This window comes from Bufo bufo, chromosome 3 (genome assembly GCF_905171765.1).
Source record: "Bufo bufo chromosome 3, aBufBuf1.1, whole genome shotgun sequence".
NCBI lineage: Eukaryota > Metazoa > Chordata > Amphibia > Anura > Bufonidae > Bufo > Bufo bufo.
This window is the reverse complement of record NC_053391.1, coordinates 308,078,307-308,097,315: the sequence shown is the minus strand read 5'-3', so window position 1 is coordinate 308,097,315 and position 19,009 is coordinate 308,078,307. Positions and strand designations below refer to the sequence as shown.

Below are 19,009 nucleotides of genomic sequence, written 5' to 3'. Positions count from 1 at the left end.
CGTAAAACCTCATAGAGGTCAGACACCCATGCCCACTCATCGCTTGTGAAGAGCGGAGGCTGACTGGAAAGGGGACGACCATGTTGCAGCTGATATTCCACTACTGCCCTCTGATGCTCACAAAGCCTGGCCAACATATGGAATGTGGAGTTTAAGCGCATGCTCGCGTCGCACAACAGTCGGTGAGCTGGCAATTGCAAGCGCTGCTGCAGCGTTGCAAGACCGGCGGCAGCTGTAGATGACTTTCGGAAATGGGCACACACGTGGCGCACCTTCACCAGTAGCTCAGGCAAATTGGGGTAGGTTTTGAGAAACCGCTGAACCACTATGTTGAACACATGGGCTAGGCATAATATGTGTGTGAGCTTGCCATGCTCCAAAGCCGCCACCAAGTTACGGCCATTATCAGACACAACCATGCCTGGTTGTAGGTTGAGTGGCGAGAGCCACAGCTCAGTCTGGTCCCTTATACCCTGCCACAGCTCTGCGGCGGTGTGCTGTTTGTTACCTAAGCAAATTAGTTTCAGCTCGGCCTGTGGCCGCTTCCCCACTGCAGTGCTACACTGCTTTCATCTACTGACTGATGACTGACTGATGGCTGCAAGATGAGAATTCAGAGGTGGAAGTGGAGGAGGAGGTGGAGAAGGGGGGTTGCAGCCACTAATGTAGGTGGTGGTGGAAATCCTGATAGAAGTAGGGCCAGCAATCCTTGGCGTCGGTAGCATCTGTGCCATCCCAGGGTACGACTCGCTCCCGGCCTCCACAACATTCACCCAGTCAGGGAAATGTAGCGTCCCTGGGCAAAAGCACTTGTCCACGTGTTAGTGGTTAAGTGGACCTTCCCAATAACTGTGTTGGTCAGCAATTTGGAAAGGTGAGCATTTAGTGCTATGGCCTGTGGGTGGGTGGCTGGGTATTTGCGCTTTCGTTCAAAGGCCTGAGGTATGGACATCTGTATCTTGCGCTGGGACACAGAAGTGGATGTGCTAGCTGATGGTGCTTGCAAAGGTCCAGGTGCAGGGCGGGAGGCATCCAGGCCTGCGTCTTGGACAGGGGATTGGCCAGCACGTAACTCAGGGGAAGAGGAGGCAGTGGTGTGACCCGCAGACACTGATTGTGGACCCAGGCATTCGGCCCACCTATTAGGGTGCTTTGATGCCATGTGGCGGATGATGCTGGTGGTGGTGAGGTTGCTAGTGTTCACGCCCCTTCTCATTTTGGTACGGCACAGGTTGCAAATGACAATTCTTTTATCCTCAAAAAAGCGCCAGACTGCGGAACACCTACCCCTTGGCAAGGGAGATTGCTGCAAGGGGGTGCTCCGGGCAACATTTGCGGGCCTGTTTCGTGTGGGCCGCCTTCTCCCTTTTGCTACCCCACTGCCTCTTCCAGCCTATTGCAGTGCTGCGGATCCCTCTCCCTCTGTACTGCTGTCCTCGCTTGGCTTGCCACCTTCCCAGGTTAGGTCAGTGATTTCATCGCCCACCACCTCCTCTTCCACTTCCTCACTCTGGTCATCCTCCTGACTTGTTGACCTAACAAGAACCTCACTTATAGACAACTGTGTCTCATCCTCATCATGAACCTCTTGAGACACGAATTGCGGTTGACTTATTGGCAACTGTGTCTCATCATAATCATCCACCTCGTGAAACACTAATTGCCGTTCCCCACCGTCATCTTTTTCTGACTGTGGATGCTCAAGAGTTTGGGAATCGGTGCACAAGATCTCCTCATGTCCCTCTTCAAGCGGGCTTGGCGAGAGGGCCAAATCAAGTAATGGCGATGAAAAGAGTTCCTCGGAATATCTAAGTGTGGGATCACTTTATTGCCAAGACTCTCCATGGTGGGAGGAAGAAGGAGCAGGGTGAGTATTCTGTTTACCAGACTCTTGGCTACTGAGACTTGACTTTGTGGAAGACTGGTGCTTAACCGACTGAAAGCATTATCTGCTGCAATCCAACCGACCACCTGGTCGCACTGGTGTGACTTCGAGAGTGGTGTCCTGCGCTGCCCTGCAAAGTGGGACATGAAGCTAGGTATCGTGGATGAGTGTGTTTCTTGTGCTCTGGCAGCAGGCACAGTTTCACCGCGCCCAGGGCCACGGCCCCTGCGTGCACCATCAGCAGCACAGTCACTTCCCTGTCCCTTACTGCTCTCCTTGCGCATATTAAATGGTATATATGCTTGCAAGTATGTCACACGTACAGTAGCGCAGGTTTTGTAAGTGTATGCGCAAATTAATTAAACTGAATGTCACTGATATTTATGATGCGCAAACGTTATACAGGAGATGTAGCGCAGGTAATGTCGCTGCTGTCACCAGCATCCAAACAATTGCATGCAATTTAGCGCACGTTGCGCTAATATATTTCGCAGCCAGATAAAACAATAGTCCTTAAAAGGACTGTTGGGTCTCTAACACTTTTCAACACTCAAAACTCCCTAAAAAAACACAATTCCTCTCCCTACACTATCTGCCCCTTCTGCTGCAGCTCGCCCTGACTAAGTCTGAGCCGAACCACGTGTCACCGGGTGCTATATAGCACCCGATGACGCGTTCCGGCCAGCCAATCACTGTAATGCCAGTAACCAACATGGCTACAGCATTACAGTGAGTGACACTACTCCCCCGCACGTTTATTGGCTGCGTAGCAGCCAACAAACGTGTGGAGAGGAGACTCGAGCATCGCGCTCGAGCACACGCGGTGTTCGGCTGAACACCGCGATGTGCCGAGCATCGCGATGCTCGAGGGAAAAAGGTGTTTGGCCGAGCATGCTCGCCCAACACTATTGCCTACATTGCAGGAGCACATAAGAAATAGTACTGTTTTATAATGTATTTATCTTCTGATTTCGATAGACAATACCTTGTATCAGTTCTAAGGTTCTACTGCAAGCATTCAATGTGTACCTAATTCTAACCATTTTTCTCTCAATTTTAGACGAGGGTATATTTCCGACTACGAAACCATGCCCTAGGCCTATTCTTATGCGTTTCAGAGCCAGCTGAGAACATAAAAGCCGCACGTGTCCAAGTCAGTGAGCCAAGAGAGGGAAGCTGTGATCTTTGGTACTATGAGGAAGGGCGCATCAAGAATCAGGTCATCAGAAAACATTCTTATATCAGTGATCTTTTTTTTTTACCTTATTTATTACTACATTTCATGAGGAGTCCACATGAAATATCCATTAGGGCTCATGCTCACGAACGTAAGGGCTCCGTGCCCGTGCTGCGGTCCGCGGAGGCGTGGCCAGAAACACCACGGAAGCACTCAGTAGTGCTTCCGTGGGGTTCCGATCCGTGCCTCCATTCTGCATCTCCATGATTGCGGACCTATTCAAGTGAATGGGTCCGTGATGCGGAATGCATACGGCCGGTGCCCGCGTATTGCGGACCCGCTGTATGCGGGCTGCAATACGGCCACGGGGGGCACACGGTCGTGTGCATGAGCCCTTAGGCTGCGCTGTCTGCTAGAAGAGCCAAGGGAAAGTATGATCAGCACCACTTCCAGAAGTAAGGCTGCGTATACACTTCAGTTATTTGGTCAGTTATTTCGATCAGTTATTGTGAGCCAAAACCAGTAGTGAAGCCTTCACAGAGATCAGGTGTAATTATTTGATCTGCACATGTTCTGTGTTTTTGACCCACACCTGGTTTTGGCTCACAATAACTGATGGAAATAACTGATCACATAACAGAAGTGTGAACACAACCTAAATCTGCGGTAATACAGGTCTATTTCGTGCACTGTATGGGCCAAAATCTATGCACAATAATGTGCATGAGGCCACAGGGGGGTTTGCATTTGTTCTGTTTCCCTTTTCTTCATGTATGCAGAGGATTTCGTTTTTTCTCATCCTGTTACAGTTCAAACCACAATTGGGCAGAGTGTTTATAACCTTCTCTACCCAATCATGACACAACTGTAAACCTGTTATCTCTCTCCCCTGTTCTGCAATGAGCAGCTGTATGATCAGTATAGAGCAGATAGGAGAAGCTTAAAGGGGTTATCCCATGATTGATGTGAAAAATAAAGTACATGATAACCTTTTTCTAGCAAAGCTTGAGCCAGCCCTGCACCTCACGTGGATCTTCCCCATTTATTGCTCTGCTGGATTTATATCAAGCTAGCAGCTTAGGGAGAATGTCCTTTCTGCTGCATCTCGGGGGGTGTCCTTTCTGCCGAATCTGGGTCTGTATCACAGCTGAGGAGGCAGTTGAAGGATAAAACTGAGCATGTGCGGTCATCCCAGACAGCTGGATAAAGAAATAAAAATAAAAAAACAAGTGGAGCTGTACAGATACATTTTCTTGAATAAGAGTGGCTATACAAAATTCTTAATTACATGCAGTTAAAAAGTATTCAGATCCAGGTGCTGGTATGAAAACTTTAGAATATTTTTTGTGAGACATCCTGTTTAACACGATCCGCCTGAAAGAGCCTGACCTCATTTAGCTTCCTGTCTCTGGAGACTGTTGAGCAACCACTAGATGACAAACAAGCTAGACTACCTGTTTTCATTGTATGCACCTTCTTTAAACTGCTTGACTCCCTTTAGGGGGAACTGCAACTTTTATGGGGGTTTGTTGTAAACTCGTGGGTGTGGTTGAGGCTATGTTTTAGACTGGCGTTGCTTTGTGCACCTGCACCAAATTTATGAAGATGGTGTTTGGTTTTAATAAATTGTGTGATGTGTTTTCGCATTTATGAGACTAATAAAAGTGTTCTAATCTGTAATCCCAACCAATTTTTTCACTCCAATTTTGAAAGTGTTTCCATTTGCTCACCAAATGTGGCAAAATTTCATCAAAAGTTGCAAAAAATGCACCAAACGTCACACGCAACATCGCTTGAGACTTAAGACACAAAACCTGCATAGCAGATTTGAAATAATGTCTGTGTTACAAAAGAACAGACTGTGACAAGCAGTGTTATAAGGGTAGTATAAGAGCCAGCACATTCATGTATCTGTAAACCTCACCATAAAAAATGTATGCTACTGAATGGTTCCTTCTTTAATAAACCAATTTTATTGTGTACATCTCTAATATTAACCACAAGTCTTCTGTCACTTTATAGATGACTCCTCAAATGAGCCTTCAGGTAGTTGGCATGACTAGCCCAGGAACAAAAGTCGTCATGTGGTCTGAGGGGCGCAAGCCAATTCAAACCTGGACAATCGAGGATACTGGTCTTATAATGAGTTGCTTGTTTGAGGGCTTGTGTCTGGATATAAAGGGTAAGTAATGTAACCAGTAAGACCTGCATTTATACAGGTCATGAAACTCTTAGATAATTCCTAATATTCCTGATAATTTATAGTATGGGTATATTATTCCTTTGCAGAACCAGCCCTTCCCCCATTCACTGATGTGAATTTATCATTCCCCCATGACAGTTTTCTAGTATATGCATGTGTTTGCAACTTTTTTAACGCCACTTGGGCAAAACATTTTGCGCAAGTGGCTCTTCTCTGCTGTCCTCGCAACTTTTATGAGAAGGAGGCATGCTGAGGGCAGAGCTGCACCTAATTTAAAAGGAATAATGTACCCCTTCTACAATATATTATGAATGAGCCTTGTCATAAATTAGATGCAGCCATAACATGGTATATATCCCCCCGGTAATTTCCACAAAGAAGGTCTGCAGCATATGAGGTATTATTAGGTTCTGTAGAAATAAGGGTACGGAACTATGTAAGTTCACATGTGGTGGATACACTGCGAATTTACGTTTGGCAGATCCGCAGTGTTGTACAGTACCAGCAAAGTGGATGACATTTTAGGAAGCCTCATTCATGCACTGTGATCTGAAATCTACAGCATGTCAGTTTATGCTGTGGATATTCACTGCAGATTTCCACCTTTTGCAATGGAGGTGGTGAAATCCACAACCATTGCTGTGATTCATGCATTTTTTGCCATGGTTTGTGCTGCAAATCTGCAGCAGACTTTTACATTTTGTGTGGATGTAAGAACCTCCTTTTTAAAGAGAGGGAACACTACAGATCAGTCAGTGGCTGGTATAGGATCTACACATCCCTGTACACAACCTGCAACAGATCCCTTCTTCAGGAACAGTTGAGCAGCGGTTATGCAGTGCAACTTCTTTCTCTATAAAATTCTGACCCAAAAGATGTGATGTGTATACACTGACGTGGATCATTAGTATTAATTAGAATAACTTTGCAATGTTTCTATGCTAATTTTTATAAATAACCCATGCATGTACCCTCAGCTCACATACTGGAGCTTGAGAAAAGTACAGCATTGGTTACATGCACAGGTTAATAAAATAGCTGAATTTTTAATACTTTTTAGAATGTTGTGACTTCTTGTAATATATACCGTAATTGTGGAGATGGGGCAGCACTCCTTAATGATGCAGTCCGGGTGCCAATGTTCAACCCTTGATTACTGGTGTAGATATACAGTGAAGAAATCCACGGCACTCCTTAGTAGAAAGTGAAAAAATTTATATTTATTCACACATGTCAAAACAGCGACGTTTCGGTCCTCTCACAGGAGTGCAAAGATTTATACATCACACAATTAATTAATCACCAATCAATTAATGTTTAAAAGTGCACGCCCAAATTTCACTCAAAGTGCTATTTTATCCAGAATGCAGTGTTACTAGTCATGACCCAGCATCAATGGAACATACAACAGCTGAACAGATCAAATTATAGTCAGGGCTGGTGAGGCAGAGTAATCATTACAATGAAAAAGCCTGTGAGGGGTTAATTTGGTGGACATTGATTGTAGTATGTATACATCGATTCCACTTGTTTGTGTGGCGCTATTGCAGCTGCACATATATAGTGGGATGATGAGGTCCAGACAAAGTCTCGGTAGTTGCATATTAAATAATGCAAGATTGTTGTGCCCATTATATTATGTTTATACATTTGCCCATTAACTTGCCCTTATTTAAGATGGCGCTGGCTGTGAACGGACGCATGCGACACCGGCGCTCGCACAAAGAGGAGAGGAAGACGCCAAGGTCTCTGCGCGCCTCGCATGTGTCCGCTGTGCAGCACTACGCAATGTGTTCGGCTTCTGGTATGCCCATGATGTTCTACGTATGTATGTTGTAGCCAAGCGCTGGTTTTAATATATATGTTATAAGCACATTGCACTTTGTGTCATATCTGCACATGAATATAGAATATGAAATCATGGACACTAAGACTGCAGTGGACATGGCATTGATGCTGGATCATGACTAGCAACACTGCATTCTGGATAAAATAGCACTTTGAGTGAAATATGGGCGTTCACTTTTAAAGATGTATTGATTGGTGATTAATTAATTGTGTGATGTATAAATCTTTGCACTTTGTAATTCACTTGGTTTGAGAAAGGTCCTGTGAGAGGACTGAAATAGGGATCAACCGATATTGATTTTTTAGAGCCGATAATTTGTGAATTTTCAGGCCGATAGCCGATAATTTATACCGATATTCTGTGAATTTTCATTTTTGAAAAAAAATCAATTTCCTACACAAATCTGCTAAAAATTAATGTTCATTGTTAACGTGTATTTTTTTTTTTTGTAAATCTTTCTTTTTCATTTATACTTAATATTTTATTTTTGTTTGTTTGTTTTTTTTACTAACTTTTAGCCCCTTAGGGACTAGAACCCTTGTCCTATTCACCCTGAATAGCCGGCTCCCGACCTCTATGAGCGGTAGCTGCGATCCACAGCACCTAAGGGGTTAACTACCACAGATCGCAGCTACCGCTCATAGAGGTCGGGAGCCGGCTATGTGATTCTGCAGCCAGCTCCCGCCTCCTGCATATGAATGAATGAGAGAGGTATCTTCATTGGTGGCGCAGCGGCCACAGCCCCTCCCCTCCTCTTGTCTTCTCTCCTCTCATTGGCGGCAGCAGCATCACAGGGGGAGGGAGACACTGCTTCCCTCTCCCCTGTGCTGCTGAGGGAACACGCAGAGCGCTGAGAGCAGCGCGTTCTGTGTTCCCAATACGTTATCGGTATATCGGCAAAATAGATGCCGATGACGTTCAAAATCCTGAATATCGGCCGATAATATCGGTAAAACCGATAATCGGTCGATCCCTAGACTGAAACATCGCTGTTTTGACATGTGTGAATAAATACACATTTTTTCACTTTCTACCAAGGAGTGCCGTGGATTTCTTCAATGTATATCTATCTATATAGACATCATTTTTTTATAATGTTAAGATGTAAGATGATTTTCTAATACAAAATGTAGGGCCACATTTATTAAGATCACTGGAATGCATTGCACCAAATTTGTTAAAAGGCACATACCTCTTAATAAATTTGGAACATTGTGGACTGTCCGTAAGGCCTCATGCACACGACCGTTGTGTGCATCCGTGGCCGTTGTGCCATTTTCCGTTTTTTTTCGCGGACCCATTGACTTTCAATGGGTCCGTGGAAAAAACGGAAAATGCACCGTTTGGCAGCCGCATCCGTGAGCCGTGTTTCCTGGCCGTGAAAAAAATATGACCTGTCCTATTTTTTTCACGGCCAACGGTTCACGGACCCATTCAAGTCAATGGGTCCGTGAAAGAACACGGATGCACACAAGATTGGCATCCGTGTCCGTGATCCGTGGCCGTAGGTTAGTTTTTATACAGACGGATCCGAAGATCCGTCTGCATAAAAGCTTTTTCAAAGCTGAGTTTTCACTTCGTGAAAACTCAGAACCGACAGTATATTCTAACACAGAAGCGTTCCCATGGTGATGGGGACGCTTCTAGTTAGAATACACTACAAACTGTGTACAAGACTGCCCCCTGCTGCCTGGCAGCACCCGATCTCTTACAGGGGGCCGTGATCAGCACAATTAACCCCTTCAGGTGCGGCACCTGAAGGGGTTAATTGTGCTGATCACGGCCCCCTGTAAGAGATCAGGGCTGCCAGGCAGCAGGGGGCAGACCCTCCCCCCCCTCCCCAGTTTGAATATCATTGGTGGCCAGTGCGGCCCCCCCCCCTCCCTCTATTGTAATAATTTGTTGGTGGCACAGTGTGCGCCCCCCCCCCTCCCTCCCTCTAGTGTAATAAATCGTTGGTGGCACAGTGTGCGCCCCCCATCGGCCCCCCCTCCCTCTATAGCATTAACAACATTGGTGGCCAGTGTGCGGCCTCCCATCTCCCCCCCCCCCCCCCCATCATTGGTGGCAGCGGTGTTCCGATCGGAGTCCCAGTTTAATCGCTGGGGCTCCGATCGGTAACCATGGCAACCGGGACGCTACTACAGTCCTGGTTGCCATGGTTACTTAGCAATAGTACAATAGTAGAAGATTAATACTTACCTGCTGCTGGCTGCTGCTGCGATGTTCGTGTCCGGCCGGGAGCTCCACCTACTGGTAAGTGACAGGTCTGTGCGGCGCATTGCTAAATGAACTGTCACTTACTAGTAGGAGGAGCTCCCGGCCGGACACGAACCTCGCAGCAGCAGCCAGCAGCAGGTAAGTATGAATCTTTTACTATTGTACTATTGCTAGTAACCCGCTGCCACCAATGATCGGGGGGGGGGGGGGGGAGATGGGAGGCCGCACACTGGCCACCAATGTTGTTAATGCTATAGAGGGAGGGGGGGCCAATGGGGGGCGCACACTGTGCCACCAACGATTTATTACAATAGAGGGAGGAAGGGGGGGGGCCGCACACTGTGCCACCAACGAATTATTACAATAGAGGGAGGAAGGGGGGGGGGGGACGCACTGGCCACCAATGATATTCAAACTGGGGAGGGGGGGGGGTCTGCCCCCTGCTGCCTGGCAGCCCTGATCTCTTACAGGGGGATATGATAGTACAATTAACCCCTTCAGGTGCGGCACCTAAGGGGTTAATTGTGCTGATCACGGCCCCCTGTAAGAGATCGGATGCTACTAGGCAGCAGGGGGCAGTCATGTACACAGTTTGTAGTATATTCTAACTAGAAGCGTCCCCATCACCATGGGAACGCCTCTGTGTTAGAATATACTGTCGGAAATGAGGTTTCACAATCTAACTCATATCCGACAGTATATTCTAACATAGAGGCGTTCCCATGGTGATGGGGACGCTTCAAGTTAAAATATACCATCGGATTGGAGAAAACTCCGATCTGATGGTATAAAAGGGAATCCAGACTTTACATTGAAAGTCAATGGGGACGGATCCGTTTGAAATGGCACCATATTGTGTCAACGTCAAAAACGGATCCGTCCCCATTGACTTGCATTGTAATTCAGGACGGATCCGTTTGGCTCCGCACGGCCAGGCGGACACCAAAACGACTTTTTTTTCATGTCCGTGGATCCTCCAAAAATCAAGGAAGACCCACGGACGAAAAAACGGTCACGGATCACGGGAAAACGGAACCCCGTTTTGCGGACCGCAAAAAAATACGGTCGTGTGCATGAGGCCTAAGTCAGAATAAGAACACTATGGGCCAGATTTATCATGACTCTGACAGCTCACTCCACTTTCACATATAGCTAAAGTCAGTTTTAGCCAAGTCAGATTTATGATCGGCCCTTTAAGACTGTAATAAATGTGGTTTGACGGTAGCAGTTTATCCGTCAGTAAGCAGCTTTACAAAAGTCGCACGTTTTAATGAAAAAGTCGCACGTTTTTATGAAAAAGTCGCATGTTATATTAAAAAGTCTCATAAGATAAGCATGGTCCTCACTGGAGTGAAATTGCGACTTTTTTGCGACTTTTTAAATAGTCCCAATAGTAAATCTGTCTACAGATTAATTTACATAAGAAAACACGCCCACTTTCAGAAAACTGGCGAGCATAGTGCAGAGCAGAAAAAAGTCGCAAATTTGTGCGCAGTTTTAGCGTTTGGGAGTTTTTCACTCCATTAGGCTTATTGCACACGACAGTATATTTTCACGGTCCGCAAAACGGGGTCCCGTTTTTCCGTGATCCGTGACCGTTTTTTCGTCCGTGGGTCTTCCTTGATTTTTGGAGGATCCACGGACATGAAAAAAAAGTCGTTTTGGTGTCCGCCTGGCCGTGCGGAGCCAAACGGATCCGTCCTGAATTACAATGCAAGTCAATGGGGACGGATCCGTTTGATGTTGACACAATATGGTGCCATTTCAAACGGATCCGTCCCCATTGACTTTCAATGTAAAGTCTGGAGTCCCTTTTATACCATCGGATCAGAGTTTTCTCCAATCCGATGGTATATTTTAACTTGAAGCGTCCCCATCACCATGGGAACGCCTCTATGTTAGAATATACTGTCGGATATGAGTTAGATCGTGAAACCTCATTTCCGACAGTATATTCTAACACAGAGGCGTTCCCATGGTGATGGGGACGCTTCTAGTTAGAATATACTACAAACTGTTTACATGACTGCCCCCTGCTGCCTAGCAGTATCCGATCTCTTACAGGGGGCCGTGATCAGCACAATTAACCCCTCAGGTGCCGCACCTGAAGGGGTTAATTGTACTATCATATACCCCTGTAAGAGATCAGGGCTGCCAGGCAGCAGGGGGCAGACCCCCCCTCCCCAGTTTGAATATCATTGGCGGCCAGTGCGGCCCCCTCCCTTCCTCCCTCTATTGTAATAATTCGTTGGTGGCACAGTGTGCGCCACCCCGCCCCCCCCCCCCCCTTCCTCCCTCTATTGTAATAAATCGTTGGTGGCACAGTGTGCGCCCCCCATCGGCCCCCCCTCCCTCTATAGCATTAACAACATTGGTGGCCAGTGTGCGGCCTCCCATCTCCCCCCCCCCCCCCCCCCCCCCATCATTGGTGGCAGCGGAGTTCTAGCAATAGTACAATAGTAAAAGATTAATACTTACCTGGGAGCTGCGATGTGCGTGTCCGGCCGGGAGCTCCTCCTACTGGTAAGTGACAGTTCATTTAGCAATGCGCCGCACAGACCCTGTCACTTACCAGTAGGTGGAGCTCCCGGCCGGACACTAACATCGCAGCAGCAGCCAGCAGCAGGTAAGTATGAATCTTCTACTATTGTACTATTGCTAAGTAACCATGGCAACAGTCCTGGTTGCCATGGTTACCGATCGGAGCCCCAGCGATTAAACTGGGACTCCGATCGGAACTCCGCTGCCACCAATGATGGGGGGGGGGGAGATGGGAGGCCGCACACTGGCCACCAATGTTGTTAATGCTATAGAGGGAGGGGGGGCCGATGGGGGGCGCACACTGTGCCACCAACGAATTATTACAATAGAGGGAAGGGGGGGGGGCGCACACTGTGCCACCAACGAATAATTACAATAGAGGGGGGGGGGGCCGCACTGGCCACCAATGATATTCAAACTGGGGAGGGGGGGAGGGTCTGCCCCCTGCTGCCTGGCAGCCCTGATCTCTTACAGGGGATATGAGAGTACAATTAACCCATTCAGGTGCCGCACCTGAAGGGGTTAATTGTGCTGATCACGGCCCCCTGTAAGAGATAGGGTGCTGCCAGGCAGCAGGGGGCAGTCTTGTACACAGTTTGTAGTGTATTCTAACTAGAAGCGTCCCCATCACCATGGGAACGCTTCTGTGTTAGAATATACTGTCGGTTCAGAGTTTTCACGAAGTGAAAACTCAGCTATGAAAAAGCTTTTATGCAGACGGATCTTCGGATCCGTCTGTATAAAAACTAACCTACGGCCACGGATCACGGACACGGATGCCAATCTTGTGTGCATCCGTGTTCTTTCACGGACCCATTGACTTGAATGGGTCCGTGAACCGTTGGCCGTGAAAAAAATAGGACAGGTCATATTTTTTTCACGGCCAGGAAACACGGATCTCGGATGCGGCTGCAAAACGGTGCATTTTCCGTTTTTTCCACGGACCCATTGAAAGTCATGGGGTCCGCGAAAAAAAACGGAAAACGGCACAACGGCCACGGGTGCACACAACGGTCGTGTGAAAGAGGCCTTATTCTGACCTGAGCTAATGATAAATCTGGCCCTATGACTACAGTTCAGTGTTATTTGTACAAAAATTTGTACTAGTTTCTGGCTTTAATACAAATAAATTAGTCTTAAAGTTTTAGGGCACTCCTATGTCAGTAAACCATACCCACTTTTCAACATTTGGCATTTGAGACTTTCTAAAGCCAAAGAACAGTGGCAAAGCATGTTCATAAATTGCCCGATTAGGGTTTGGTATAGCACACATCTGCTAAAAATGCTAAAAGCTAAAATAAGTTTAGCAGCAATATTCTACCCCGATAATCCTAGGTATCACCTGTGTCTTCTGTGATCTTCTAAGGCCCCTTGCAGACGAGCGAGTACTTTGAGCGGGTTCAATGTGTGACACATTGAGCCCGCACAGAATCCGGACCCATCCTTTTCAATGGGGCTGTGTACATGTGCGTTGGTTTTCACACATCACTTGTGCGTTGCGTGAAAATCGTAGCATGTTCTATATTCTGCGAATTTCACGCAATGCTGGCCCCATAGAAGTGAATGGAGCTGTGTGAAAATCGCATCCACAAGCAAGTGCGGATGCGATGCGTTTTTCACAGATGGGTGCTAAGAGATGTTGTTTGTATACCTTCAGTTTTTTATCACGCACGTGCAAAACGCATTAAATCGCATTGCACCCGCGCGATAAAAACTGAACGCGATCGCCGACAAAACTAAATGACTTTGTTTGCGAAATCGCACATTTTTCAATTAACGCATTCGGACACGCTCGTCTGCAAGGGGCCTAAAGGTGGCTCTTAGTTTTCTTCATGTTGCTGAAGTATCACTATTGCTGACTTCTCTCTATACTTACAGGTGGGCACAGCTACGACTCAGACCATGTTGTAGTATGGGAGACTGCAGAGGACAGGTTAACTCAACGTTGGGATCTTGAAGTCTTCTAAAACCATAAGTACTTTGTTTTCCAGACCTGGGATAATCTTGGTTTCTGACATTAGGCTCATAAATTGGATTTCAGTGCAAGCTGCATTATTCCTATCAAGACAATTAATGGACTAACACTCCAGTTAGGTTTACAGGAGCCCCATCATCCTATGCTCCTCACTACAGTATTACCTACGATAAGATGCAGACTGGCAGACCTTATGAACCTTCGACTGGCATGATAATGCACTTTCCTACCCACATATGTAATAACCAACTGATAATCAAAATCTGTAAAATGTGAAACTCCAGCTGAAGATCACGGGGTGCAGTAGATGTTCTGTGTATAGTATTATCAAGTATCAAGTTTGAGGTACTAGAATGTTTATATTATATATATTTTTATACAGTCTTGCAGTCTCTGTCATTCTTTTCTAATTCACAAGTTCGTGGTGATTGTGTATATACTATATTATATATGGGACTTCATTAAAATGAATAAACACGCAGCTGGGTCAGTAACATTTATTGTGTTAAGCTAACAGTTTACCTTTGCTTGTTATACATACACATACAGATGTGAATAATAGCAGATATCACTTTATGGTACAATCAGGTTTATTCTGCAGAACAGGTTCACCACAGGAAGTGGCTCGGAGAAGCTGAGTAGATGTTTAGCAGTTCTTTTGAACATGCAACAACCGTGCCCTTGCTCCTCTAGGCTGGTCTTCATGGAAGGTGGTTAGTTGTGAAGGAGGTAGTTAAAAGCTGAGAATGTTACGATGATAAGCAACATGGCTGACATCTCTGAAGCGCCATTCGTTTTACCATGTGTAGCTGCAGTTGTGTTTGCCTAGGTAAAGAAAAAAAATACAAGGTCTATTTTCAGATGTTAGAGTAAGGCCTCTTTCAGACGTGCGTTGCGGGAAAATGTGCAGGTGAGTTGCAGGAACATGCGTGATTTTTCCGTGCGAGCGCAAAACATTGTAATGCGTTTTGCACTCGCGTGAGAAAAATCGCACATGTTTGGTACCCAAACCCGAACTTCTTCACAGAAGTTCAGGCTTGGGATCGGTGTTCTGTAGATTGTATTATTTTCCCTTATAACATGGTTATAAGGGAAAATAATAGCATTCTGAATACAGTATGCATAGTAAAATAGCGCTGGAGGGGTTAAAAATAAATAAATAATAATTTAACTCCCCTTAATCCACTTGATCGCGAAGCCCGGCATCTCCTTCTGTCTTCATCTTAGCTGTGTGCAGCAACAGGACCTGTGGTGACGTCACTCCGGTCATCGCATGATCCATCACCATGGTAAAAGATCATGTGATGGATCATGTGATGACCGGAGTGACGTCACCACAGGTCCTGTTGCTGCACACAGCTAAGATGAAGACAGAAGGAGATGCCGGGCTTCGCGATCAAGTGGATTAAGGTGAGTTAAATTATTTTTTATTATTTTTTAACCCCTCCAGCGCTATTTTACTATGCATTCTGTATTCAGAATGCTATTATTTTCCCTTATAACCATGTTATAAGGGAAAATAATAATGATCGGGTCTCCATCCCGATCGTCTCCTAGCAACCGTGCGTGAAAATCGCACCGCATCCGCACTTGCTTGCGGATGCTTGCGATTTTCACGCAACCCCATTCACTTCTATGGGGCCTGCGTTGTGTGAAAAACGCAGAATATAGAGCATGCTGCGATTTTCACGCAACGCACAAGTGATGCGTGAAAATCACTGCTCATGTGAACAGCCCCATAGAAATGAATGGGTCGGTATTCAGTGCGGGTGCAATGCGTTCAACTCACGCATTGCACCCGCACGGAATACTTGCCCGTGTGAAAGGGGCCTAAGGAAAATTGAGGTGGAGCCGTGATGCTGCTGGAAACTATACCTGCATGTAGTTGACTGCAAATCCTCACATTTTCAAATACTTCCTAAACACCTGCAAGATTTTTGTTGGTGATTTGACATATTTCTATAGTTTTTGCATGCAGTGGAGGCTTACCAGTGACTTGGCAAAACATATGCTGCACACAATGTCAATTCTAGCCTACAACAAAATCTTAAAGGGGTTGACCTTTTTAGACGCCGGTCTTAGCTCTGGCGGTGGATCCACTGAAGTTATAGGCAGATTAATTAACCCCAGTAAATTGCTAATCCCTGTGCGGATCCACTGGCATGTCAATGTCAGAATACTTAGTCTTAGATTTAGGGCCCTTGCACACGACCGTATGCCCTCTGAGACATACGGTCCGTGAGCGGGCCATATGTCCCAAAGCGGCATTGATTGTGCGCACGGGAGCGCACAGCATCATAGATTACAATGATGCTGTGTACTTCGGGCCGCCCGCTGGACTATTGTCCAATACTCACATGATCCTATAGTCCCGCAGGCAGCCCGACTTGCACAGCATCACTGTAATCTATGATGCTGTGCGCTCCCGTGCGCACAATAAATGCCGTTCCGGGACATATGGCCCGCTCACGGATCGTATGTCTCGGAGGGCATACTGTCGTGTGCAAGGGCCCTTATTTGAAAGTTGTTTTAAAAATAACTGTGGCATATCTGATATTTGAATGCAGCTCAACTGTCGGAACAAAAAGAACTTAGTATTTGTATGTTAGAAAAAATACTACAAAATAAATGACCTTACAGTGCCAACATTTTACCCTTTGAACTCCTTCACACACACACTAGGGCAAATTAACTAATCCTGTCTAATATGTAGACTGTATAAACAGAAGTTTCTTTTACATGGACAGATAATAAGCCAGTTGCCGTGAACAAACTAAAGGGCTGTTTCACACGAGCGAGTCCATTGCGGGAATCACGCTCCGTTTGTATGTGATCCTCTGCTCTGGACTTGCAGGAGCGCACGGCATTATCATGATTTATAATGCTATGTGCCTCTGCATGACCTTGTTTCTACAGAATCATACTGACAGCTTTATGTCACTATGATTCTGTGGAAAAAAGGCCATGCAGAGACACATTGCATTATAAATCATGATAATGCTGTGCGCTCCTGCAAGTCCAGAGTGGAGGATCACACTCACACACGGAGCGTGATTCCTGCAATGGACTCGCTCGTGTGAAACAGCCCTAAGGGTGCAGAAACACATTCAGGTTTTTTGATGCAGTTGTTGAGGCCAAAACCAGGAGTGGATTAAAAAGAGAAGTTGTATCTGTCCTTAATACTTTTTCTCCTCTTGTTATCCACACCTGATTTTGGCTTCAAAAACGATATCAAAATGCACTGAACGTGTGTCAGCACACTAAAGGTTCGTCAGTGGAGATGAGAGTTACTGTACATTTACATGCAACAATCTTCTTCGCTGCGTCCCCATAGAAAATAATTGTTTGGGGCAGCAGATCGCTGTTTATACTGGCCTATTTGCTGCACAGATAAAATGATTTTTGGTGCTGGCTAAAAGACGCAACACGTATGCTTCTCTGATGGGTGATCGCCATTACTTTTTACACGGGTCAGTTATCAGGAATGAGCATTTAGGCCTCATGCACACGACTGTATGTATTTTGCGGTCTGCAAAAAATATGGATGACGTCCGTGTGCATTCCGTATTTTGCAGAACGGAACAGCTGGCCCCTAATAGAACAGTACTATCCTTGTCCATAATGCGGACAATAATAGGACATGGTTTGTTTTGGGCGGCTCACCTGGTTTAAACCATGTATTGGGTGCTCAAAGTCTATCTGATTCACCCAATCAGTAATGGATTCTAAAGTATATTATATAGACAAGCACTCCTCATCCGGTCTTGTGCAGAAATTTATATTTATTAATTAAAAATGTATAAAAGTTTATTAAGGAAGAATATATTTAAAAATAATTGTATATAGTATATAAATAAAATGGCGTATAGAGTTACTTGTTGGATTTCCCATACAAATATATGAACTTGATCACATTGGTACAATTTGTGCAAATAAAGTGCATGTGCAGTGAAGTCAATAGAGTAAGATAAAAAAAATTATATTAAAAATAAAAAATATATAAAAATGTAAGAATAAAAATAAAAAATAAAATGTGATGGCAACCGGAGAGACGGATCCGGTATTGTAATACATTTGTGAGACGGATCCGTCTACAAATGGTATCCGTTTGCATACAGATTGCCGAATCCAGCAACGCTAGTGTGAAAGTACCCTTAGTTACTTTATTTCCACTGCTGGAGTACAAATTATCCTTTTGCCCCCGAAAAAATGGATGTCTCCAGGGCCTGAAGAATAGGGACAGGTACTGGATGGGGAAGCCTTTTTCAGGGAGAACACTCTGTAGTAGGAGGTCATCAAGGGCAAAATAGCTGTGACAGGGCATAATAGGAAGAGTTCTTTTCCCTCCTTCTCTCCATGATATTAGTCGCATTATCACTCACAGGTGTATGCTGATTTTGAGCCATTAAGATTGTTCTGTTTTATTCTCCACATGTATGGCTGATATACATTTTTGAGTCTGATAGGTGGCACCCGTTTTCATCCACTCACATTTGTTTTTGGTCTGTTTACATGTGAGCATAAATGTTGAAAAATGTATTTTTGTGTTTTGCAAATTTCACTGGGTACTGGCAATTATTTTTTTTTTTACGTCTGTACATATGGGTTTTTTTTCGCAGTTTTTGACGTCTTAATAGAGAAGCCATTGGGAACAAAACACCATAAATATCACTGACTGCTTAAAGTTAAAAAAAAAGTGCATGTGAAAGTTACAATATTTTCCTTTGAGAAATGCCAATATAGAACCCCTTAAAAAAACATTAAGGCTAGGGAAACATGGCGACTTAGGTCACAACAAGCTTCACAAGACCAAAGATTGCTGTGTAGCAGTGCAACATTACAACATAATAAAAGTGAATGTGCTTGCAGCATGACTCGCAAATTGCTGAGACCCTAGATTGCATGTCGACGTCAAAGTCGCCGTGTAGGTTATATTGACATGCAGCTGGCTTCTTTTAAAAAAATGCTGCATGCTGTAGCTCTTGCCATTTTCACATAATTTTCTGTATAGGAAAAAAAAATTGCCATGAAGAAACCGCCAGTGGCTAGACACATGAGCCCAGATTTACTAATGTATCTGTGCCAGAATTCTGTCTAAATAAAAAACTATCACAAACTGACTAAGCAGAAAGTGGCAGAGCTTTGCAAGAAAGGAAGTG

At 45.3% G+C, this 19,009-nt stretch overlaps 1 protein-coding gene across 1 annotated transcript in view; it reads left to right on the top strand.

Moving 5' to 3' along the window:
* CRYBG2 (crystallin beta-gamma domain containing 2) overlaps positions 1-14,673 on the top strand; it is a 109,570-nt gene extending 94,897 nt beyond the window's left edge. The window contains exons 18-20 of the mRNA XM_040424243.1: positions 2,946-3,104; positions 5,085-5,244; positions 13,754-14,673. Coding sequence (XP_040280177.1) covers positions 2,946-3,104; positions 5,085-5,244; positions 13,754-13,842 — 408 coding nt within the window. The 3' untranslated portion in view covers positions 13,843-14,673. The remainder of the gene's footprint in view (positions 1-2,945; positions 3,105-5,084; positions 5,245-13,753) is intronic.
* The last annotated feature ends 4,336 nt before the right edge of the window (positions 14,674-19,009 follow it).